This window comes from Megascapheus bottae, chromosome 10 (genome assembly GCF_031878675.1).
Source record: "Megascapheus bottae isolate mThoBot1 chromosome 10, mThoBot2.hap1, whole genome shotgun sequence".
Taxonomy (NCBI): Eukaryota; Metazoa; Chordata; class Mammalia; order Rodentia; family Geomyidae; genus Megascapheus; species Megascapheus bottae.
In genome coordinates, this window is record NC_143518.1 from 37,444,170 (window position 1) to 37,466,742 (window position 22,573).

General features: G+C 47.6%; 3 protein-coding genes across 13 annotated transcripts; 2 read left to right on the forward strand and 1 right to left on the reverse strand.

The window, feature by feature from the left end:
- Positions 1 to 500: 500 nt before the first annotated feature.
- Mrpl24 (mitochondrial ribosomal protein L24) lies at positions 501 to 4,507 on the forward strand. 6 transcript variants are annotated; one of them, XM_090340723.1, is made up of 6 exons: positions 501 to 548; positions 2,085 to 2,325; positions 2,405 to 2,500; positions 2,688 to 2,791; positions 3,398 to 3,528; positions 3,828 to 4,507. In XM_090340723.1, the coding sequence occupies exons 2-6, from the start codon at positions 2,143 to 2,145 to the stop codon at positions 3,962 to 3,964; spliced, it is 651 nt and encodes a 216-aa protein (XP_090196849.1). In that variant the 5' UTR covers positions 501 to 548; positions 2,085 to 2,142; the 3' UTR covers positions 3,965 to 4,507. The 6 variants fall into 6 exon arrangements, with proteins under 6 accessions (XP_090196849.1, XP_090196851.1, XP_090196848.1 ...); XM_090340725.1 differs by lacking the exon at positions 501 to 548 and adding an exon at positions 572 to 680 and having other exon boundaries at positions 2,116 to 2,325; XM_090340722.1 differs by lacking the exon at positions 501 to 548 and adding an exon at positions 573 to 685.
- An 88-nt stretch (positions 4,508 to 4,595) lies between these two features.
- Mettl25b (methyltransferase like 25B) lies at positions 4,596 to 13,818 on the reverse strand. 4 transcript variants are annotated; one of them, XM_090340714.1, is made up of 8 exons: positions 13,669 to 13,818; positions 10,204 to 10,328; positions 9,848 to 10,040; positions 8,804 to 8,866; positions 8,432 to 8,575; positions 6,837 to 7,318; positions 5,182 to 5,366; positions 4,596 to 4,917 (listed from the first exon to the last, which is right to left on the reverse strand). In XM_090340714.1, exons 1-8 carry the CDS (start codon positions 13,735 to 13,737, stop codon positions 4,796 to 4,798), a joined length of 1,383 nt encoding a protein of 460 aa, XP_090196840.1. In that variant the 5' UTR covers positions 13,738 to 13,818; the 3' UTR covers positions 4,596 to 4,795. The 4 variants fall into 4 exon arrangements, with proteins under 4 accessions (XP_090196840.1, XP_090196839.1, XP_090196842.1 ...); XM_090340713.1 differs by lacking the exon at positions 13,669 to 13,818 and adding an exon at positions 13,166 to 13,626; XM_090340716.1 differs by lacking the exon at positions 10,204 to 10,328 and having other exon boundaries at positions 9,848 to 9,955.
- A 92-nt stretch (positions 13,819 to 13,910) lies between these two features.
- Positions 13,911 to 22,146, forward strand: Isg20l2 (interferon stimulated exonuclease gene 20 like 2). Of its 3 annotated transcripts, none has more exons than XM_090340717.1 (4): positions 13,911 to 14,010; positions 14,623 to 15,591; positions 19,580 to 19,780; positions 21,028 to 22,146. In XM_090340717.1, the coding sequence occupies exons 2-4, from the start codon at positions 14,776 to 14,778 to the stop codon at positions 21,139 to 21,141; spliced, it is 1,131 nt and encodes a 376-aa protein (XP_090196843.1). In that variant the 5' UTR covers positions 13,911 to 14,010; positions 14,623 to 14,775; the 3' UTR covers positions 21,142 to 22,146. The 3 variants fall into 3 exon arrangements, with proteins under 3 accessions (XP_090196843.1, XP_090196844.1, XP_090196845.1); XM_090340718.1 differs by having other exon boundaries at positions 13,933 to 14,010; positions 14,592 to 15,591; XM_090340719.1 differs by lacking the exon at positions 13,911 to 14,010 and adding an exon at positions 14,054 to 14,118.
- The last annotated feature ends 427 nt before the right edge of the window (positions 22,147 to 22,573 follow it).

Here is a 22,573-nt window from a genome sequence, read left to right on the forward strand (position 1 = left end):
GATGAACGATTAAAGACAATTGGGCCCCTTTTCACAGGTGGATGTTTATGGCTAAATCAATCCACTAGAAATTCTTACTGCCCTGTGATGAGAGTGCGAATAAAGGCCAATTGGATGGAATTTCTGTTTGTACTCTCTCAGTGTTGGATTAGATCATTGCAGATTTCCTTCCAGATCTGACATTTTGTGATTAGATCATTTATTAGCATTGGAAGGGTCAGTGTTTCATTTCTGCCTCTTGGAAGCATATGACAGTTTTTTAATCTGCTGTGGCCCTATAAGCAGAAAAGAACCAGGACAGTAATAGCTGCAGTCATGGAATGAGGGCTCTGAACTGGAAGCTACAATCACTTAGAAAATGGAGCCAGCTATGGAAACTACAATTCCCACCGGCCTCCACGCCGCAGCACATGCGCAGCAAAGGTCTCTCCTTGTCAGCCTATCCTGTTTTACCGTCAGTTCCCGACAGGCTTCTGACTTCCTATTTCCGGCCGAACTTCTTGTTTCAGCCTAGCTTTGTAGGTGGACTGCAACTCCCAGCATGCTGGGTAAGTATCGTTCTTGCGCCTCACTCTGCAATTAGACTACATTTCCCAGAAATCCGGGACCGGCAAGGTGGAGCACCGTAAAGCCGAAGGTACGCACGGGTCGTTCTCGAGCGGAGCGGAGCGGGAAAAGAGGTGAGGTCAGTCGGTAGGGACGTGTCGCCGCGCTTGTGCGGTGGTGGGCTCGGGAAGGCACTCGGCTGCCTCCCCTGGGTTTCTGTACACTGGGAGAGTGGAGCAGGTGTGTGCTGGAGATTTCTGGGGCCTGGGGACAGGGTTAGAATCTGGGTTCGCACCCTGAACGGGGTTGGGGCTGTGGCCCCAGGGGCAGATATTGAGCCCCCTTGGCTTGCTCTGAGAAATGAAACCCCCCCTGTGGAAGCAGCGCCGGTCCTCCCACGACGTGGAGGGAACCAGAGAGTCGCGCGGGCGGGGGCGGGGCGCACTCTGGCTCTCCTGGAGCTTCAGCTAGAGAATGAAGGATTTGGAGATCCCCTTTAGCACCCAGGCAGGTGGCTTGGGTCTTAAAATGTGCCTAGTTCCAATCAGGCTGTTCGTCATTCCATCTTTCAGGGGGCCTTAGATAACTTGTCCCTTCCTAGGCAGTGTGAAGACCGGTAATAATGAAATTCCCACCACTTAGTTTGTCACATAGTCTGTATGTAATTTGTTAAATCTGAGTAGAAATACTTAAACTCTTACATTCAACTAATGTTATTGTTTTTGCCCATATTATAATGTATAAAGAAAATCGGAGGGCTGGGAATGTGGCCTAGTGGTAGGGTGTGTGCCTACCATGCATAAAGCCCCAGGATTCTATTCCTCAGTACCACATACACAGAAAAAGCCGGAAGTGGTTCTATGGCTCAAGTGGTAGAGCCCTAGCCTTGAGTAAGAGCAGCTCAGGGACAGTGCCCAGGCCCTGAGTTCAAGCCCCGGGTCTGGCAAAAAGAAAGAAAATTGGAGCTGAGGATGCACTTACACAGCATGTGCAAAGTCCTGGATTTCATTTCTAGGGCGAAGGGAGTGGGAGAGACTCCTTCACTAATGAGATAAATTAGTAATTATTTTCCTTAGAAGGTGCTCATGGTGGGGATGGGAATGTGACTTAGTGGTAGAGCGCTTGCCTAGGGAATGAAGCCCTGGGTTTGATTCTTCGGTACCACATGAACAGAAAAAGCCAGAAATGGCAATGTGGCTCCTCCAGAGAAGCTCAAGGACAACTAGGCCCTGAGTTCAAGCCCCAGGACTGGCGTGGGGGGGGGACAAATTCCAGGAAATGGAAAATAATTATTATTGCTAGTCCTAGGGACTAAACTCAGGGCCTGAATATTGTCCTTGGGCTTTCTTCAAGGCTAATGATCTACCACTTGAGCCACAGCACCATTTCCATCTTTTCTATGCATGTGGTACTGAGGAATTGAACCAGGTCTTCATGCATGCTAGGCAAGCACTGTACCACTAAGCCAAACTCCCAGCCCGGACAGATTATTTTTTCTTACTTTTTTTTTTAAGTTCATTTCCTTCTTTCCTCCCCAGAGCTGACAAAGAAAATTTGATCTTCCACTAGTTAGGTGATTTCTCACAGCCTCCAACCATGCGTCTCTCTGCTCTGCTGGCTCTGGCATCCAAGGCTACTCTACCCCCTCACTACCGCTATGGGATGAGCCGCCCAGGCTCCCTGGCAGACAAAAGGAAAAACCCTCCATGGAGGCGGCGGCGTCCAGTGCTTGTAGAACCCATCACTGATGAGGACTGGCACCTATTCTGTGGGGATACAGTAAGTGCCTCAGACAGAACAGAGTGATTGGGAGGCTCCTGGGCAAGGATCCCTCTCTCATCATCCTATCTTCCCACAGGTGGAGATCCTAAAAGGCAAGGACGCTGGGAAACAGGGCAGAGTGGTTCAAGTTATCCGGCAGCGAAATTGGGTGGTCCTGGAGGGACTAAACACAGTAAGTGACGGGAGATAGGATGCTCAAGAAGTCTGCATTACCCATTCCTCCCCTGCAAGTGCAGCACAGAGTGGCCAGGGGCTGGTTGGTCATCATTTCAGCTTGGGGTGAATGCGCTGAGCAGCAGAGGGATAAGCTACTTTTCACACCTTTGCTGTCTAAAACCTTCCTCCCTTCCCTTCTATAGCATTACCGCTATGTTGGCAGGACTCAGGATCACCCAGGAACTTTGATCCCCAGTGAAGCACCATTGCTCCACAATGAGGTCAAGCTAGTGGATCCTGTGGACAGGCAAGCACATGGGACTCTGGCCAGAGCTTCTTTTTTTTTGGGGGGGGTGGGTCATAGGGCTTGAACTTGGCCCGGGGGCTGTCCCTGAGCTCTTCAGCTCAAGACTACCACTCTACCCCTGGGCCTGTTCGGTGTCCCTGAGCTCTTCAGCTCAAGGGTACTGCTTTACCCTTGAGCCAAGCCCCACTTCCCATTTTCTAGAGGTTAATTGGAGATTAGAGTCTCAGGTCCTTTTGTGCTGGGCTGGCTCTGAACCTTGATCCTTAGATCTCAGCCTCCTTAATAGCTAGGATTACAGGCATGAGCCACACTCACCAGCTCAGAGAGCTTCTTACTCTTGAGTCCACAAAGGTGTTGACCAGAGTCAGAGGTGGGTAGCCCATTTATCTGGTGGGATGGTACAATGGATACTCCCCTGATTTCTACTCCAATTCAAAAAATCTCAGGAGTCCATCTCCTTGACTTGATTCTCTGTAACCCTGATGCAGGGGGAGAGAAACAAGGTGATAACATTGGTCTTTTCAACCACTGATGGCACTTTTGGGTTGGGGGCACAGCACATGCACCTTGACTTTCTAGATCATCCTCACTTTTTCTGTCTGCCAGGAAACCGACAGAGATTGAATGGAGATTTACTGAGGAAGGAGTGCGAGTTCGAGTCTCCACACGATCAGGAAGAATTATCCCCAAACCTGACTTTCCCAGATCTGATGGCATTGTCCCTGAAACCTGGATCGGTGAGGCTGGGGAAAGGCAAGAACAAGATTGGGTAGGAGGGGTGAAAAGATGGTATGCCTACAAGTTGGCAACAGTTAGGTGTGGCGATGCATACCTCCTTCAGTACTGAGGAAGCCAAAGTTTTCAGAGAAGCCTGACCTACATACATATCAAAACCTTGTTCTAAGAAGTCAAGGGCTATAGCTCAGTGTATAGTACTTGTTTGACAAGGACAAGGCCCTGAGTTCTACCCCAACAATTAAAAAAATAAAAAGACAAGTTCGCACCTATCTTAACTATCTCATTTCTCTGTTAACAGATGGCCCCAAGGATACGTCCGTAGAAGATGCTCTAGAAAAAACTTATGTTCCTCGTCTAAAGACACTTGAGGAGGAGGTGATGGAAGCGATGGGGATCCAGGAAACTCGGAGGTATAAGAAAGTCTACTGGTATTGAGCCAAGGAGAGCAGCTTCCTTCTGTTACTTTTATTTCAAAGTTTAAGGCACACCCCCCCCCCCTTCCTCACATACCAATAAAGAGCCCTGAGCCTTGTGTGGAGCTGCTATCTGTGCTGGATCCCCACCATGACCAGGGGTGTGGCCTAGTGGTAGAGTGCTTGCCTTGCATGCACGAAGACCCAGATTCAATTCCTCAGTACCACATACATAGAAAAAGCCAGAAGTGGTGCTGTGCCTCAAGCGATAGAGCTCTAGCCTTGAGAAAGTCCAAGGACAGTGCTCAGGTCCTGAGTTCAAGCCCCAGAACTGGCAAAAAAAAAAAAAGGTTCTTCCCGCCCCAAGGAGCTACTGCAGGAGTTAACGATTAAGGGAAGGCACAATTTTCCTCATGTCAAGACATACCTGGGGGAACATTAGCCAACATGAAGGCAGCCCTCCTAATGGGCAGTCTTGAATGTTTTAGGATGGAAGCCAAAGAGAAAAAGAAGTTCCTCCATGGAGACCCACCCAGGCAAGATCTTCAGCCATTTAGGCCACTTTTATGGAGGGTATGGGCAGTGGGCATGAGACTTGCTGTACCATCTATATAAGTGCCACCTGCACTTTACTTACAGGAATGGAAGAGAAGTAAATGTCTTCCAAGTTTTAATAAAATGAAATCTTCACACAATCTTGCAGTGCACATGGGAATTTAAAAAAGGGATGAAACAGAGAGCCAGAATCCCAACCATGATGCATGTTGCTGGCTCTCTGGGTGACAAGGTACCATTGGCTACTCCCAGTAGCATCTAATTAGGTAGGGTCTGAGGTGAGCCATTCTTCAGGCTGTCAGCTGTCTTCAGTTTCCAGAGCAGAGAAGGCCTGACCCAGGGGCATCTTGGTGGCCACTAAAACCATGTTTCTGGGAGAGAGCTCAGGGCTGAAGATGGGTAGGAGCTCGGCATGGAATCCTAGAAAAAAGGCAGAGCTGATCATCTGGTTCAGCCAATTCCTGCCCAGTCTATGGACACAGCCCCCTCTCCCCATGGGGCAACTTTTGGCTGGACTTGAGAAACATTTTTCCAGGACCAAAGATACTGATGGACCTGGGAAAGTCAACTGTAGGCTGCTTTGATAGGAGCCTGCTTTTTAATCTTCTACCCCACCAGGTGATAAGCCAACTGAGCAAGTTGGGGGACTGAAACTTGAATAAGCTCCAAACTCAGGCCCCTTACCCTGTTCCTGAAGATAGAGCAATCGGTCCAACAGAATCAGCGTCTCCACCAGTGGGGCCATGAGTAGGGCCAAGCTGAAAAAGGCTATCACACGGTTTTCCTGGGCCTGGTGGGCCTGAAGAGCAGCCAAATTGAGTGGCAGCTGGGGGTCTATCCCCACTCTCTGTAGCCCCTGCTGCACATATCTGTGGGGAGAGTCAGCACTCAGTGTTGACTTAGGCACCTTCACCTACCACATCCACCTCCCACTTAACATTTTGCCTGAATCAGATGTATTTAACAAATTATTGAAGAGCGGGGCACCAGTGGCTCACACCTGTAATCCTACTCAGGAGGCTGACCTGATCTCAGGATCATGGTTCAAAGCCAGCCTAGGCACTAAGTCCTTATCTCCAATTAACTACCAGGAAACTGTAAACTGGCACTGTGGTTCAAGGAGTAGAGTCCTAGCCTTGGGCTGAAGAACTCAGACAACTCCCAGGCCAAGAGTTCAAACCCCACAACCAACCAAAAAAAAAAAAAAAAAATCTAAGAGGCAGTATTTCATTTAGTTACTCAGGCTGGGCCAAATTCCTAAGCACAAATGCTCTCCTGTCTTAGTTGGCCTGCTTAGTATAACATTTATTTTCAGTCAAGGTTTCACTCTAGCTCATGATGGCATCAAACTCACAATCCTCATGTTTCAGCCTCCTGAGCGCTGGAATTACAGGTATGTATCATCACACCCAGCCAGCAAGCTTTAAAAAAAAAAAAAAGGATGGTTTCTTTTAACTTGCCTAAGCCACAGGATGCAACAAGGATGTTTCTCTGGTTGTAAACTACCTGTACAAGAACAAACTGAGGGGCTGGGAGTTTGGCCTAGTGGTTAAAGTGCTTGCCTAGCATGCACAAAGACCCAGGTTCAATTCCTTGGTACCACATACATAGAAAAAAGCCGGAAGTGGTGCTGAGGCTCAAGTGGTAGAGCTCTAGCCTTGAGAAAGTCCAAGGACAGTGCTCAGGCCCTGAGCTCAAGCCCAGGACTGGCAAAAAAAAGAACAAACATTATTTTTCATCTAATTTTTCCCAACTACTTAAAACAATTTATTGGTTGTTTTTTTTGTTTTTTTTTTTTTTTGGTGCTAATCCCAGGCTTGAACTTGGGGCCTGGACACTCCCTGAAGTTTTATGCGCAAGGCTAGCACTCTACTACTTAAACTACAGCTCCACTTGGGGTTGTATGTGTATGTATAATATGAAGAGTCTCATGGATTTTCCTGCCTGAGCTGGTTTTGAACCATGATCCTCAGAGCATTGCCTCCTGAGTAGCTAGGATTACAGGTGTAAGCTACTGGCACCTAGGTGCTGCCCCTCAGCTCTACCCTCTATATTCCAAAGCTCAGGCCTAGTACTCAACCATTCAAACTAGCTGCTCTTCCAGCTTTTTGGTGGTTAATTGGAGATCAGTCTCATGGGCTTCCTGCCGAGCTGATGTAAGACAGGGTCTCACAGTATAGCCTTGAATTCAAGATTGTCTTCAAGTGCTGCAGTTACTGGCATGCTCTACCGCACTCCACAAAGAACATTTCTTTAAGAGAAATTTGGAGTTGTGCAAACAAGTAGGGGTGGGCAAGGAATTAGGTTTCTAGCTGGATATTCCCACTCCCAAACCTCACTCTTCTATCTTGAGCTCATGGACTCTGGGGATCCCCTGCACGCCAGGCCGTTGGAGTTCAGGGCAAGCATGGCGGATCACTGTCTCCAATGCTGCTCGATAGCAGTGGGTTCTCAGATCCGGGCGTGCTTTCTGTAGCCGCTCAGCATATTCCTCCAGGGCATGGCAGGCCCCTTCCCGGAGCCTGTAGGGCAGTTCATAGCCAGGCAGCCCAGCTACCCACTGACTCAGTGGGTAGCCACCAGGAGCGCTAAGCTTCATGTAGCAGCAGCCCACTGAGGCAAGGGCCACCACCTCAGGGCAGCAGCAGAAGTGCCTCAGTAAGGCAACACTGAGATCCCCACAGGCATGGAGGCCTGTGAGCAGCAATCGGGTGCCACTGTGCCGAGTGCTCTCTAGGGGAAGCAGCAGCTCTTCACACAGGACTTTGGGATCCACCCACTTAACTACGTGTTGAGGGGAGAATCGCCCTCTTTGGACCACCTGTGGGGAGAGAAAAGAACAAAGACAAAAGGAGGTATGTTTGCTATCCCCAGGCCACCTCAGGCCTTAGGGAGAATCTGTCCTTTGGGTTACTTCCCCAGGAGCACGAGAGAGCTGGGAACAGGAGAGCTGGGATAAATTCTGGGTTCATCATTATTGACTAAGACTTTTGTCTTTGAGATCATTTTCCTTTTTCTCTCTATTATTATTATGCTAGAGATCAAATCCAGGGCCTCATGCAGGCTAGGCAAACATTCTACCACTGAGCTACACAGAAGTTCTTAGGTATTATATTCATTATGAACAAGAAAACCAGGAGCCTGGGGTTGCAGCTCAGGATAAGGATTCCATCCTCACCACTGCAAAGAAAAAGAAAGAAAAGGGCCAAAAAAAAAAAATTCACCTGGTCGCTTCACAATCTGTTGTGAAAACAATCAGTGCAGAAGGAATTTTTTTTTTTTTTTTTTTTTGCCAGTCCTGGGCTTGAGCTCAGGGCCTGACCACTGTCCTTGGACTTTCTCAAGACTAGAGCTCTACCACTTGAGCCTCAGCACCACTTCTGGCTTTTTTCTATGTATGTGGTACCAAGGAATTGAACCTGGGTCTTCATGCATGCTAGGCAAGCACTTTAACCACTAGGCCAAACTCCCGGCCCCAGAAGGAATTTTATAACTAGAAAATCTCTTTAAGGTATGGGGAAGTATTGAGGAAAGGGAGGATATCAGAAATAAGGATGAATCATCTCAAAATAAGAAACTCAGCCAGGTGGAGGCTCATACCTGTAATCCTAGCTACTCAGGAGGCTGAGATCTGAGGATCAGGGTTCAAAGCCAGCCCAGGCACAAAAGGACCTGAGACTCTTATACCAATTAATCTCTAGAAAACGGAAGTGGGGCTTAGCTCAAGAGTAGGACAGTAGCCTAGAGCTGAAGAGCTCAGGGACAATGCCCAGGCCCAGGGGCAGGGTAGGTAGCCTTGAGCTGAAGAGCTCAGGGACATCGACCAGGCTAGTTCAAGTCCTATGACCCCACAAAAAAAGGAAAGAAAGAAAAGAAACTCAGTACCCAATTCCTGCCAAGCTGCTTTTGGAAAGAGCCCTGTAAGGTGACCTACTCTGGGGTTCCTCTTCTCCACTTTTGCCAGAGCCTGAAGGAGCTGCTGGTCCAGGCGCTGGGCTCTCTCTACCAGTCTCTGATCTCCTTCAATGCTCTTCACCATCAGCCCCAGCCCCAGAGACATGAAGCGGGAGAGATGGCCCTGGAATCATGAGAGGGAGAACAAAGACAGCCTATTCAGTTCAGTGTCCTGTTCACTGTCACCCTCCCTCCATCAGAGGCCTAGATAGCTGAGCCCCACAGAAGGCTTAATTTCTGTCCTGCTGGTTTCAGCACTTTCCAGTATCTGCCTCCCTGGGCCTGAGGCCTGAGAACTTACCAGTCCTACCCTTCCCACTCCAAAGAGCAATTATTAGGAAGTCTGGCTCACCTGGCCTGAGCCTACATCCACAACCTGAGTGCAGCCAGTAAGGTCACTAAGTTTCTTCACCAACTGAAAGAGGAGGAAATTAGATCTTGTTAGGAAGATTGGCTTTTTTTTTTTCTTTTTCTCTAAGACCAGGACTTGAACTTGGTATCAGATGATCATTGGCTGGTGATCTACCACCTGAGCCGTGCTTCCAGCCCCATGGCTACTAGATTTTGAATCCAGGAGCAAACAGTCATAATGAAAAAACAGTCATAATGAGGCTAGTAGAGCCAAAGATGGCAGAGGAAGATGGCTTAAGGGTGTTGTAATAGACACAAGAGAAAGAAACATCTAGAGATGTAGCTCAATGGTACAGCATTAGTTTGGCATGCATGAGGCCGTGAGTCCTATTCCTATTACTTAAAAAACTAAAGTTATGGGCCGGGAGTTTGGCCTAGTGGTAGAGTGCTTGCCTCGCATGCACAAAGACGACCCAGGTTCTATTCCTCGGTACCACATACATAGAAAAAGAAGCTGTAAGTGGTGCTCAAGTGGTAGAGTTCTAGTCTTGAGAAAGTCCAAGGACAGTGCTCAGTTCCTGAGCTCAAGCGTGCCCAAGCCAGGTTCAGGCTACTCTGACTGCCCTTCAGCTTGGTGACTCAATCTCCTCCACCAAACATGAGCTCTACCTATGAAGCCAAATGCTGACTACAGAGAAGAGGAAGAGGAATAAGATAGTGATCCAACTGTATGACAGTGGCTTACCCCTATAATCCTAGTGACTTTGAAGGCTGAGACCACAAAAGTCTACAAGATTCCTTTCCAATTAATCAGCAAAATGCTGGACTTGGAAATGTGGTTTAATTGGTAAAGCATCAGCTATGAGCAATAAGCTGAATAAGAGCATAATACCCTAAGTTCAAGCTTTGGTCTTGGCACCAAAAATTAAAATAAGACATTGAGGTCCTCTAGTCTTACATGTGGGACAAAAGGCAAATTTTAACTCATAGGCCTTACAGGGTACTTGGGTGCCCAGACATGGTCTTAACCCAGCCATCTTCTCACCTCTCCTAGCCTCCGGATCTCGTGCTGCTTCTTGGGCTTGACATGTTTCCGGAAGGGAGCTGTCAGTCGAGAGCTCTGGCTAGGGTTCTCCAGGAACTCTGAGGGAGTCTGAAAGCCAGGTGTCCGAGTAAAGGCCAGGGCACAGGCTGTGGACTTCAGGGCCAGTAGGGTAAGCGGCCACACCGACCTGTACCTGAGATAGTCCAGCCCAGGCCACCAGTGAATAGTCCCATCATACCCTGTGTATACCAGTTTACATCCCGGGGGCCTAGAAGACTGTGAGACTCTCTCATCAATGGTTTACTGCAAGGCTCAGTGCCTTGAGCTCCCCAGAATAGGGCCCCTCTAGCCCATACCTGACTACCTCCCCTTCCCCAGGCATTCCCAGCAGCAGTGTGGCCAGTTGTGGTGGGTCCAGTCCATCCAGTGCTGCTTGCCATGAGCAGGGGAGTGTGCCCCACAAGTTGTCTGTGAAAAATTCCTGCAGAGGGGAAAAGCAATCAACAGGATACCACCTACTGCCATTCCCAATCTCCCCACCCCAATCTAAACTCCCCATCTCATCACCTGCCTCTGTCCAGAAGGTGTCTGCTGCTTGAAAAGACCACTAGGTGTCAGCTCTTTTTGCAACCCTGTTCCAGCCTCCCCCAGCTCCCAGGTGGCTGATCCCTGCTTCTCAGAACCGAGACTACATTCTGCATACACATCAGTTCAGCAATGTCTTCACTTACTTTGTGTGTGTTTTCTCCACTTAGCTAAACTTAAGGGTAGGGACTTGTATCTATATCCCTAACACTACTATAAATTACCAGTCAGCAATCTGCCATTACATACGATAGAAACTTGTATATTTTAGTCATTTCTTCATCAGAAATTCTGGGGCTTTAGGTCATACACCAAGTTCTTTTCTAAGCTCAGGGATACAACAAAGACCAATTAACTTGAAAAAAAATTCTTAGGGCTGGGGATAAGCTCAGTGGCAAGTGCTATCTAGCATGTGTTTTAGGCCTTTTTCTTTACAGTCTGCCAGGTTCCAGTGGCTCATTATAATCCTAGCCATTGAGGAGACTGATTTGAGGATCAGGGTTCGAAATCATCCCAGGCAGGAATGTACCATAACTCTTATCTCCAAGGATTCAAAAAAGCCAGAAGTAGGAGTGGGGAGCATGGCCTAGTGGTAGAATGCTTGCCTAACATGCACAAAGTCCTGGGGTCCATTTGTCGGTACCACATACACAGAAAAAGCCAGAAGTAGTGCTGTAGCTCAAGTGGCAGAGCACTAGCCTTGAGCAAAGAGTGTCCAAGGACAGTGCCCAGGCCCTGAGTTCAAGTCCCAAGACTGATAAAAAAAAAAAAAGCCATAATTAGCACTGTGGTTCAAGTGGTAGAGTGCTCACCCTGAGCAAAAGAAGCTCAGGGACAGCCTAGGCTGAGTTCAAGCCCTAGGAATGGAAAAAAAAAAGGAAGGAAGGAGGGAGGGAGAATGGCAGGGAGGGAGGGAAAGGAAGAAAAGGAAGATGCAGTCCAATGGGCAATGGTGGCTCACCTGTAATCCTAGTTACTCAGGAGGCTGTAATCTGAGGTTCAACCTGAGTAGAAAATTCTGAGACTCTTATCTCTAATCAACAAAATGCCAGAAATGGAGGGCCGAGAGCGTGGCCTAGTGGTAGAGTGTTTGCCTACCATGCACGAAGACCTGGGTTCAATTCCTCAGTACTACATACACAGAAAAAGCCAGAAGTGGTACTGTGTTCAAGTGACAAGAGCGCTAGCCTTGAGGAATGCCCAACAACAGTGCTCAGGCCCTGAGTACAAGCCTCAAGACTGGCAAAAAAAAAAGACAGAAGTGGAGCCATAGCTCAAAGGTGGAATAGCAGTCAGTAAGGAAAGTGATGTAAGATCTAAGTTCAAGCCCCAGTATCAGCACAAAATTAAAAACAAAAAAAGTGCAGTCAGTAGCCAGTATTCACTTGATACTTACTAGCACTGTTGTAAACAACTCTAAGAGTACAACTCCAAGAGGCTTGAATTCAGGGCCTGGGCACTGTGCCTATTTTTTGTTTTGTTTCTGCCAGTCCCTGGGGCTTGAACTCAGGGCCCCAACCCAGCACTGTCCTCTGTCCTTGAGCTTCCTCAAGGCTAGTGCTCTACCACTTGAGTCATAGCACCACTTCTGGCTTTTTCTTTTTTGCCAGTCCTGGGGGCTTGAACTTAGGGCCTGGGCACTGTCCTTGGACACTTTTTGCACAAGGCTAGTACTCTGCCACTTGAGCCAGAGAGCCACTTCCATCTTTTTCTGTGTATGTGGTACTAAGGAATCAAATCCAGGGCTTTGTATATGCTAGGCAAGCACTCACCACTGAACCACATTCCCAGCCCTACCAGTAGTTTTTAAAAGTACATTGTATGGGGAGGGAAGGTGAATTATATTTTGGTGTTGAGGATCAAACCCACAGCCTGACTCACGCATTTAGGCAAGTGTTTTACCATTACAGGTATTATTTTAAAAATAGTAAATGTAGGAAGAGAATAAAATCTGGTGGGAATGAAGAGACTGCAGAGACCAGATCATATAGCACCTTACAGATAACAGTAAGGTGTTAGTATTTTATCTAGTCACCCAGGAAACAAGGGGATGCCAAGGTAGTATTCATTTCAAAAGCTGCAAATCTGGTTAAAATAGATTAGAGGAAATTGCTCAAGAAAGATAGGATGTTAAGCATGAGGCAGGATGGTGGCAATGAAGATGGGAGACAAATGAGTGAATGTGGGATCTATTCTGAAGGTAGAACCAAAAAGACTGTTTTTCAAAAGGATGAATTGTGAATAAATGAGGCAAGGAAATGAATTAAGAGTGGCTTCAGAATTTGGGGGGGGGGCTGACCAATTTAATGGATGATGGCGCCATTTATACATTAACTCATTATTCTTCACAATGATTTTTCATTTTATTCTTGGAGAAATCCGAGATAGGAATGGAAAGAAAAAAACTAAAGTAAAACAGTAAAAAAAAAAAAGGCAAGATTGTAGTTCTACACAAGATTGTAAATCTGAACCGTCCACGATACCTAGCATGTTCCTAGCAAAGTTCAATGGACTGTAACCACAGCATAGCTCAAACTGTCCATGCATCATGTTACCTTAGATTTGGGAACGTTAGAAAGACAACCATAAGTATTAGAGAAGGAGTCATTTCAGTTTTAAACCTTTCTGTACAGAGTCTCATAGAAGGGATCAAAAGCTAGCTCCAGATTCTCTGGTCTTGGCCATCTTAACACAAACACCAAAAGCACTCCGCCCACATCCCTGCAGCCTTACGATGATGTAGGCGTCCAGGATGGGACGGTAGAGCGCCAGGACGCGGGTGAGGTTCACAGCTAGCTGTCTCCTCTCTTCGTAAGAGAGGCCCCGGGCAGAGACTCCTGGCATCCCGGGGACACAGCCGGTGGCGCCGGGCTCGAGGACGAAGTAAGCTGGGATCCAGAGCCAGCACCACGCTGGCTCAAGATCCAGGCTGGGCTCAGTGCCGCAGGCCCAATGGGAAGCTTTGAACCCGATTCCCAACGCTGCCTTCCCGGGAAACCACAGCAAGCTTGAAAAATATGAGATGTCGCCGACTCCTCCCTCACACCCATCTGACTAGACAAGTCGTGACTACTCGCGGCGCGAAACTGCCGGCTTCGGTAGGCGGGCGGCAGTGACGCGGGCGTGACGTCATAGAGGTGAGCCGCGGCGCTCCGCTGACGCAGAGAGCGGGCCGGGTCACAAGTCCCACCCTTCTCGTCCGCTCTCCCCACCCACGTACACACGCACACATATACCTCCTTCCCGGAAGTGGGGCGCTGGTGCCCGGTGCGCTGAGGTTCCGACTCCAGGCAGCCACTCCACATTTTCGCGTTGTACCTTCACGGGGCTAGAGGGGCCGGGGAGCGCGTCCCGCCCCCGCCCCCACCCACGCCGCCGCCCCCGCCGCCGCCCCTGCCGCTCCTCTCCCACTCGGAATCATTGGCGTCGCTACCGGAAGTGGGGGGGCGCCGGACGCGCGGGCGCCGTCCCCCAGCCCGTTTCCACCCGCGCTCCTACCGCCCCGCGCCTCGCGGGCGCGCGCTGATTTCCGCATCCGGTTCCGGACGCTTCCGTTCCTAGTAGGGCCGGTCTAAGAGGTAGGTTATTGAGCTTGCCGCGAAGTTCTCCCCTTCCAGAACCTCCGTAGTGTGCTTGTCGGGGTGGGCCTACCTCCATCTCCGAGTCCTCCCCGCCCGGTGCCTCGCGTATGTGATTCAAAGGCCCTTGCTTGGGAAGACTTGGGTGATGTGTACACAGAGGTTGCTCCCACACGTGGAGTTGAGGAAGAGGGGTGCTACTGTCTTCATTTGTGGTGCCAGCATTGTATTCCTGGGTAACCCAAAGGGCATCCACTCTATCCGTGCCCGTCACTGCTTTCTAACAGACTTAGCTGTTCTCCTCCGAGACGGATCCAGAGCTCGCCTATTCGGGTTTTCTAGAACTTGCAGAGTTGAAACTCATTGGCCTTTCGATCCCCAGAAAACTAAGTACACATTTGTCTTACACCTTCAGCCCCTTCGTTTAAAGAAGGCAGGGGAATGACCTCCCTAAGACTTATCTGGCTAGTTGATTGAGGTGCTTAGGAAAACAGGCTTCATATCATTTCAGCCTTTTATCATTTCACTGTTGTTCGTTTCATCTACCTGGGAGGTGGTTCTGATGTTTTTCCTCCTTTAAGTCCTACAGAGTCGTATCTCATATTTCCCCAGGCCTATGGATGCAGGTGCCAGAATCACTTTGGTCCCCACGGTTTTCTCCAGATTCCATGTTGGACAATGGGATTTCACAGAGAATGAGTTCCTCATCCTCCTTCCATACTTAAGCCGTTCTTTCCAACTGCTGTCCAACCATCCATTGTCTTCATGTCTACCATACTCCTAAATCTGGATTTTGGGGAACCTCCCAAAAAGACCGTAGAGGGGAATGCCAAGCACCAAAGATTTGTCAAGAGGAGACGAATGCTGGAACAGAAAGGCTTTCTGAATAAAAAGAATCAGCCCCCTAGCAAGGTTACTAAATTGCACCCAGAACCTCCAAAGAAAGGAGGAGCTCAAAAGGTAGATGGCATTAAGAAGACTCCTCCTTTTCCAAAAAAGAAAACAACTGCCTCCAGCAGTGGATCAGAGAAGTCCCAGGACAAGAAAGCCGCTGTATCTTGGTTGACCCCTGCACCCTCAAAGATTAATTCTGTTGGGGCTAAAATAGATTTGCTGGGAGAGTTCCAGAGTGCCCTCCCAAAGATTAAGAGCCACCCAAATCGCTCCCAGAAGAAGAGCATCCAGAAGAAGGATCCCCAGAAGAATGGCATCCAGAAGAAGGACCCCCAGAAGAATGGCATCCAGAAGAAGGACCCCCAGAAGAATGGCATCCAGAAGAAGCCCTCTCAGAAGAATGCCACACAGAATTCTACCCAAGCTCATTTAGAGAATAAGTGCTCTGGAGCATCACAGAACCTACCAACCAAGATGGTGGCAGTTGACTGTGAGATGGTAGGCACAGGACCGAGGGGACATGTTAGTTCCTTGGCACGATGTAGCATTGTCAACTACAATGGAGATGTACTTTATGATGAGTATATCCGTCCCCCTTGCCCCATTGTGGACTACCGAACCAGATGGAGTGGTATCCGCAAGCAGCACATGGTGAATGCCACACCCTTCAAGACTGCACGGAGCCAGGTGAGAAACATGGGTTATCAGGGTGAGGAGAAGGCCTTTTTCCACAGGAATATCATTCTGGAAATATCACTTCATGGAAAACTGTGGAAGGAGGGAGAGTATAATGATTAAGAAAGCCGTGGGCCAGGAGTTTGGCCTAGTGATAGAGTGATTGCCTAGCATGCACAAAGACTGGGGTTTGATTCCCTATTACCACATACAGAAGTGGTGCTGTGGCTCAGGTGGTAGAGCACTAGCCTTGAGAAAACCCAAGGACAGTATTCAGGCCCTGAGCCCAATCCTAGGACTGGCAAAAAAAAATGGAAGCCTTGCCAGACGCTGATGGCTCATGCCTGTAATCCTACCTACTCAGGAGACTGAGATATGAAGATTACAGCTCAAAACCAGCCTAGGGGGGCCAGGAGTATGCCTAGTAGTAGAGTGCTTACCTACCATGCATGAAGCCCTGGATTCAATTTCTCAGTATCACATACACAGAAAAAGCCAGAAATGGCGCTGTGGCTCAAGTGGTGGAGCATGAGCAAAAGTGTCCAAGGAGAGTGCGTAGGCCTTGAGTCTTGAATTCAAGTCCCAGGACATGTAAAAAAGAAAAAAAAAAAAAAGCCTAGGCAGAAAAGTCCATGAGACTCTTATCTCCAATAAACTACTCAGGAAAAGCCATAATGGCACTGTGGCTCAAGTGATTGAACACTAGCCTTGAGCAAAGGAAGCTTAAAGACTGCCTGGGACTTGAGTTCAAGCCTCAGGACTAGGGGTAGAATACTTCTAAATCCAGTACTGGTGGCTCATGCTTATAGTCCTATTCAAAAGGCTGAAATCTGAGGATTGAGGTTGGAACCAACCTGGGCAAGAAAGTTAATAAGACTCTTACTTCCAATAAGCTACCAAAAAATGATGGAAGTGGAGCTGAGTGCTAGCGTTGAACAAAAAACTCAAGGACAGCGCCCGGACCCTGAGTTTAAGCCACAGAACCAGCATCCAATAAATAAAAAGGTCCTGGGTTTTGCCAATAGTGAAAGTCTGGAAGGTATAGTTAGGTGGTGAAACAAATTTCAGTAGTTAAGACCTGTTTTTTTGTTTTGTTTTGTTTTTGTTTTTTTTTGCCAGTCCTGGGCTTGAGCTCAGGGCTTGAGCACTGTCCTTGGACTTTCTCAAGGCTAGAGCTCTACCACTTGAGCCTCAGCACCACTTCTGGCTTTTTGCTATGTATGTGGGGTACCGAGGAATCGAACCCGGGTCTTCATGCGTGCTAGGCAAGCACTTTAACCACTAGGCCAAACTCCCGGCCCCCTTAAGACCTGTTTTACTGGTGGTTCATGCCTGTAATTCTACTTAGAAGGCTGAGATGTGGGTATTACCATTTGAAGTCAGTCTGGGCATTGAAGAGAATCCTATGTCCAACTAACTAGTAAAAAGATAGGAGTAAGTGGGGCACTGGTGGCTCACGCCTGTAATCCTATCTACTCGAGAGGCTGAGATCTGAGGATCACAGTTCAAAGCCAACCCGGGTATGAAAATCCATGAGACTCCTATCTCCAATTAATCACCAGAAAACTGGCAGTGGTACTGGGTCAAGTGGTAGAGCACTAGCCTTGAGCTGAAGAGCTCCAGGAAAGTGCCTCGCCCCAAAGTTGACTGAAAAAGTAAGGAAGGAAGAAAGACAAAGAGATAGACCTATTTTTAGGTGTTTTTTTTGTTGTTGTTGTTGTTTTGCCAGTCCTGGGCTTGGGCTCAGGGCCTGAGCACTGTCCCTGGATTTTCTCAAGGCTAGGGCTCTACCTCTTGAGCCACAGCACCACTTCTGGCTTTTTGCTACATATGTGGTACCGAGGAATCGAACCCGGGTCTTCATACATGCTGGGCAAGCATTCTACCACTAGGCCAAACTCCCGGCCCCCTATTTTTAGGTTTTGAGTGGGTTTGATCTGGGGACTCACACTGGACAGAAACAGTGGTTGTGAAAGCCAAGGGCATAATTAGGGAACAGTATATATAACCTTGATACAAGGACTGGGCATAGGTTGTATTGTCAATTGCCTGTTGTAAAGGTCTTGAAAGACACCAGGCTACTTATGGGGGTTCTAACCTCACTAACGGATCAAATATTAGTGCTGGATTTAAGAGAATAATTAGGAAGGAGGGGGTGGGGTAGGCTGGTAAAGAAAAATTGGAGAGGGAAGAGATGAACTAGCTGCTCTAGGTAGCCCACCAGGGGGCACCATTGCTCCATTTCTTTGTAATTTCAGGTCCTGCCCTTTCCTTTCTGTGGATTCATTGTGTACCAATCATTCCTTATATGTCAGAACATTTTGCTGGAGAAGGTTGGAAAAGTCTTGACAGGAGGCACCAAAAGGCCCAAACAAGGAGGGGACAGAATATGGGATGGGTCTCAGACAGCAGAATGTTCTACACAAGATAAAAGGAGATGATGAGTAGGTAGTCAGGAGCAACTAAATATTGAGATACTGATGAAAACCACAGGCTCTACCCCCAAAGTAACCATATATTTAATTTGGGACTTCTAGTGCCTTCCTGAAGTGCATCTTTGATTTATGGACTCCAGTCCTATGTGTAAAGCCAGCATCGTAATAAGGTTAATGTAGGTCTGTCACATGAAAGGCGCAAGTTCCATTTATTAGTAAAAGATAAGCTCATCATGGGGTGGGAATTAGCTAGAATGTAAGTAGCTTCAGGGTTATACATAAAAATTACTTGATTTGGGACCAGGAGCGTAAGTGGTATAGTGCTCGCCTAGCGTGTGTGAAGTTGTGGGTTTAATTCCTCAGTACCACATACACAGAAAAGGCTGGTAGTAGTGCTGTGGCTCAGGTGACACAGTGTTAGCCTTGAGCAAAAAGTGTCCAAGGACAATACCCAGGCCCTAAGTGCAAACCCCAGAACTGGCAGAGGTGGTTGCTCACACCTGTAATCCTAGCTACTCAGGAGCTGAAATCTGAGCATCTCTGTTCAAAGTCAGCCCAGTCATAAAAAGTCCATGAGTCTCTTATCTCCAATAATACCACATAAACAGAAATGGCACTGTGGCTCAAGTGGTAGAGTACTAGCCTGGAGCTGAAGAATTCGGGGATAGCGTCCAGGCCTAGAGTTCAACCCCATGACCAACAATAAATAAAAAATTGCTTGCGTTTATTCTGGAAAAGAGAAGATAGATTTCCGAAGACAGAACGCTTGGGCCAAGAGTTTGGCCCAATAGTGTGCTTGCCTAGCATGCACAAAGACTGGGATTTAATTTCTCAGTACCACATATTTGGGGTGCTGGGAGCCAGAAGTGGTACTGTGGTTCAAGTGGTAGAGCTCCAGCCCTGAGAAAACTCAAGGACAGTGCTCAAGCCCTGAATTCAAGCCCCAGGACTGGTAAGAGAGAGAGCCAGAGAGAGAGGGAGAAGGAAGGAGGGAGGGAGAACAGAAGACAGGACACTTGAAGAAGACTTTCCAAAAATGGAGTACATAATGTGGACAATTGAAGCTAGCTTGGCCTAGCTTCAGTGGCTCACACCTGTAATTCTAGCTATTCAGGAGGCTAAGATCTGAAGATTGTGGTTTGAAGACAAAACTTGAGCAGAAAAGTTCGTAAAATTCTTTTTTTTTTTTTTTAACCAGTCCTGGGGTTTGAACTCGGCCTTAGCACTGTCCTTGGGCTTTTTTCTCAAGGCTAGAGCTCTGCCACTTGAGCCACAGCACCACTTCCGGCTTTTTCTGTGTATGAGGTACCAAGGAATTAAACATGGGTCTTTGTGCATGCTAGGCAAGTACTCTACCACTAGACTGAAGTCCCAGTCCAAGTTTGTAAAATTCTTACTTCCAATTAATTAGCGAAAAGACAAATAGAACTGTGGCTCATGTGGTAGAGCTCCAATTTTGAGTGAAAAAGATAAATATGCATTCCCTCCCGCCCCCCAGCCATATTGGGCTTTTAGGATTCAGGAGCTCTCACCTTGAGTCTCTTCTCTTCCATGCCCTATTCTAGATCTTGAAGATACTCTCAGGGAAGATAGTGGTGGGGCATGCCATCCACAACGACTACAAAGCCATGCAGTACTTCCACCCGAAGTCGCTCACCCGAGACACCTCCCAAATACCCCTCCTCAACCGGAAGGCTAACGAACCAGAGAATGTCACTTTGTCTCTAAAGAATCTCACCAAGAAGCTGCTGGACCGAGATATACAGGTATCCTCTCCCAGGTGTTTCGTGTCCCTCCCCCCAATCCCATATCTCTCTGGCATAATGGAGGCTCTTATTGCTGCCTTTCTTCAGGCTCTGATCCCAGAAGTCATATGGCTGTAAAGCTTCAATCAGGATTGTCTAATGGGGGGAATTTTGGACTAAGGATTCATCATCTATACGGAGGAATGGTAATTCCTTGGCTGTACCTCACAGACCATTTCAAATAGTGCATTGGAAAAAAAAAAAAAAAAGCTCTTTTGCCCCTAAAAGAAAAGAAGAAAGGGGCTGGGTGCTAGCCTTGAGCAAAAGAAGCTCAAGGATACACAAAAAAAAAAGTAATCTAGGAGTCAGTGGCTCAGGAGTCTGAGACCTAGAGGATCACAGTTTGAAGCCAGCCCTGGTAAGAAAGTCTGTAAGGGGACCAGCAGCATGGTCTAGTGGTAAAGTGCTTGCCTAGCATGCACAAAGCCCTGGGCTTGGTTCCTCGGTACCACATACATAGAAAAAGCCCAAAGTGGTGCTGTGGCTCAAGTGGTAGAGCGTGAGCCTTGAGAAAGTCCAAGGATAGTGCTCAGGCCTGAGTTTAAGCCCCAAGACTGGCTTAAAAAAAGAAAGGAAGGATGGAAGCAAGCAATCAAGCCAACCAGCCGCCTGTAACATTCACCTCTAATTAACCATTAAAAAAACTAGACTGGAGACATGGCTCAAGTTGTAAAGCACCAGCCACGAGCAACAATGCCAATGAAGCCAGGCACCAGTGGCTCACCCCTGTAATCCTAGCTACTCAGGAGGCTGAGATCTGAGGATCACAGTTCAAAGCCCAGGCAAGAAAGTCCATGAGACTCTTATCTCCAGTTAACCACCAGAAGACTGGAAGTGGAGCTGTGGCTCAAAGTGGTAGAGCACTATCCTTGAGTGTAAAAGCTAAGGGAAAATGCCCAGGCCCTAGGTTCAAGCCCCATGACCAAGAACAAAAGCCAAATGAGATGACAAGGTCGGAGTTCAAGTGTCAATGGGCAAAACAATGATCTGGAACTTAAGACTAATATGATATGTACATCCTGCTCCAGAAAGGCTTGAAGTAGATGGCAGCAAAAGCTATTTGGAGTTAAAGTTCTGAGATGAGATAAGAGGTAGGGCCAGAGTTCTGTCTTGATAGCCCACAAGCTACAGAAGATATAGTACATGTAGCAGGGTGAGGAAGAGTACAATTCTTATGGCTTTATGCTCTTTTCTTCTTCCCTGTTCAGGCTGGGAAAAGTGGACATTCCTCTGTTGAAGATGCCCAGGCCACCATGGAGTTGTACAAGTTGGTTGAAGTCGAGTGGGAACAGCACCTGGCCCAGAATACCCCCCAAAACTAGCAGCTGTAGGAGACAGTATCAAGAGAAACAGGCAGTAGCTTAACACACAGCTCTGTCTGCTTCACACTTGTAGAAGCTGGAATTGTTGGGAGACTCAGCTCCAGAACTTAATATCCATTGAAATTTTACCTCATCTGTTGTGTTCCATGTCTCGTTAAATGTCCATGGAAGGCAGAAGCCTTTGTGTCAGAACCCAGCCTTAAACTGTTCACCTCTCATCTGTGGTGCTAATCACAGGTCCCAGGGTGTTTTGGGACAGTCAAACTTTTTGACTTTGAGGGCAGACATACATAGTTTCTCATACTGTCTTACCACTAGGCTGGCCATGGGTGAGGCCCTATGTTATTTCTTCAAGTGTGCCTTGAATTCTTTGCCCAAAAAGTGATCAAGTAATCCTCTTACCTAAGTCTCCTGAGTAGCTGCAACTACAGGTCCCAGTGTGCAGCTGCAAGTTTGTCTCATTTTATGCTTTTGGTTTTCAAGTAATTAACAGCATCTTTTAATTTTCAGAAGTGTCCGGTTGATATTAGATGAGGTGGTGCATGTCTGTGATCCCAGTTACTTGAGAGGCAGAGGTACTAGGATCCCAGTCTGAGTCAGAGGTTGGCCTCAGCAAAAGCAAAGACCCCCCCATCTACAAACAAGCTAGGTTGGATGCTAGTGGCACACACCTATAATCTTAGCTTCTTAGGAGCTTGAGATCTGAAGGATCATAGTTCAGTAGTCTAGGCAGGAAAGTTAGTAGGACTCCATCTCCAAAATAACTGTCAAAAAAACCAGGGTAGAGGTATGGTTCAATTGATAGAGTGCCAGGCTAGCAAGGAAGGTGTGTGAATGGGACCCCTGGGTTCAGACTCCAGTATTTAAGGGGGTGGAGGGTAGAGATAAAGAAAAAATAAAAACAAAGCAGAAAAGGCTAGTGGTGTCACTCGGGTGGTAGAAGTCTTACCTAGAAAGCACAAAGCTTTTGAGTTGTCTCCATTATGGCAAAAAAAAAAAAGAAAACGTAAGTGTCTTAGCTGGGCACTATAATTGTAAGGTCATATGACAGATTGTTTAAGACACCATCTGCTGACTAGCACAGTGAGACTTAGTTCTCCTTAGAGCATACAAGGCAGTGAGATCAGACTTCTGAATTAGAAAAGCAGTCTCTTACCTAAAGAAATAAGAGAATTTACTTACTTTAGGTTCCACTTGGTGAGTTAAAGAACATAGATTAGCTGCAATGGCTCACGCCTGTAATTCTACCTACTCAGGAGGCTGAGATCTGAGGATCACAGTTCAAAGCCAGCCTGAGCACTAAAAAGTCCATGAGACTCTTATCTCCAGTTAATCATCAGAAAACTGGAAGTAGCACTGTGGCTCAAGCAGTAGGGTGGTTGTCTTGAACTTAAGAGCCCAGGGACAAGGCCCAGGCCCAGAGTTCAAGTCC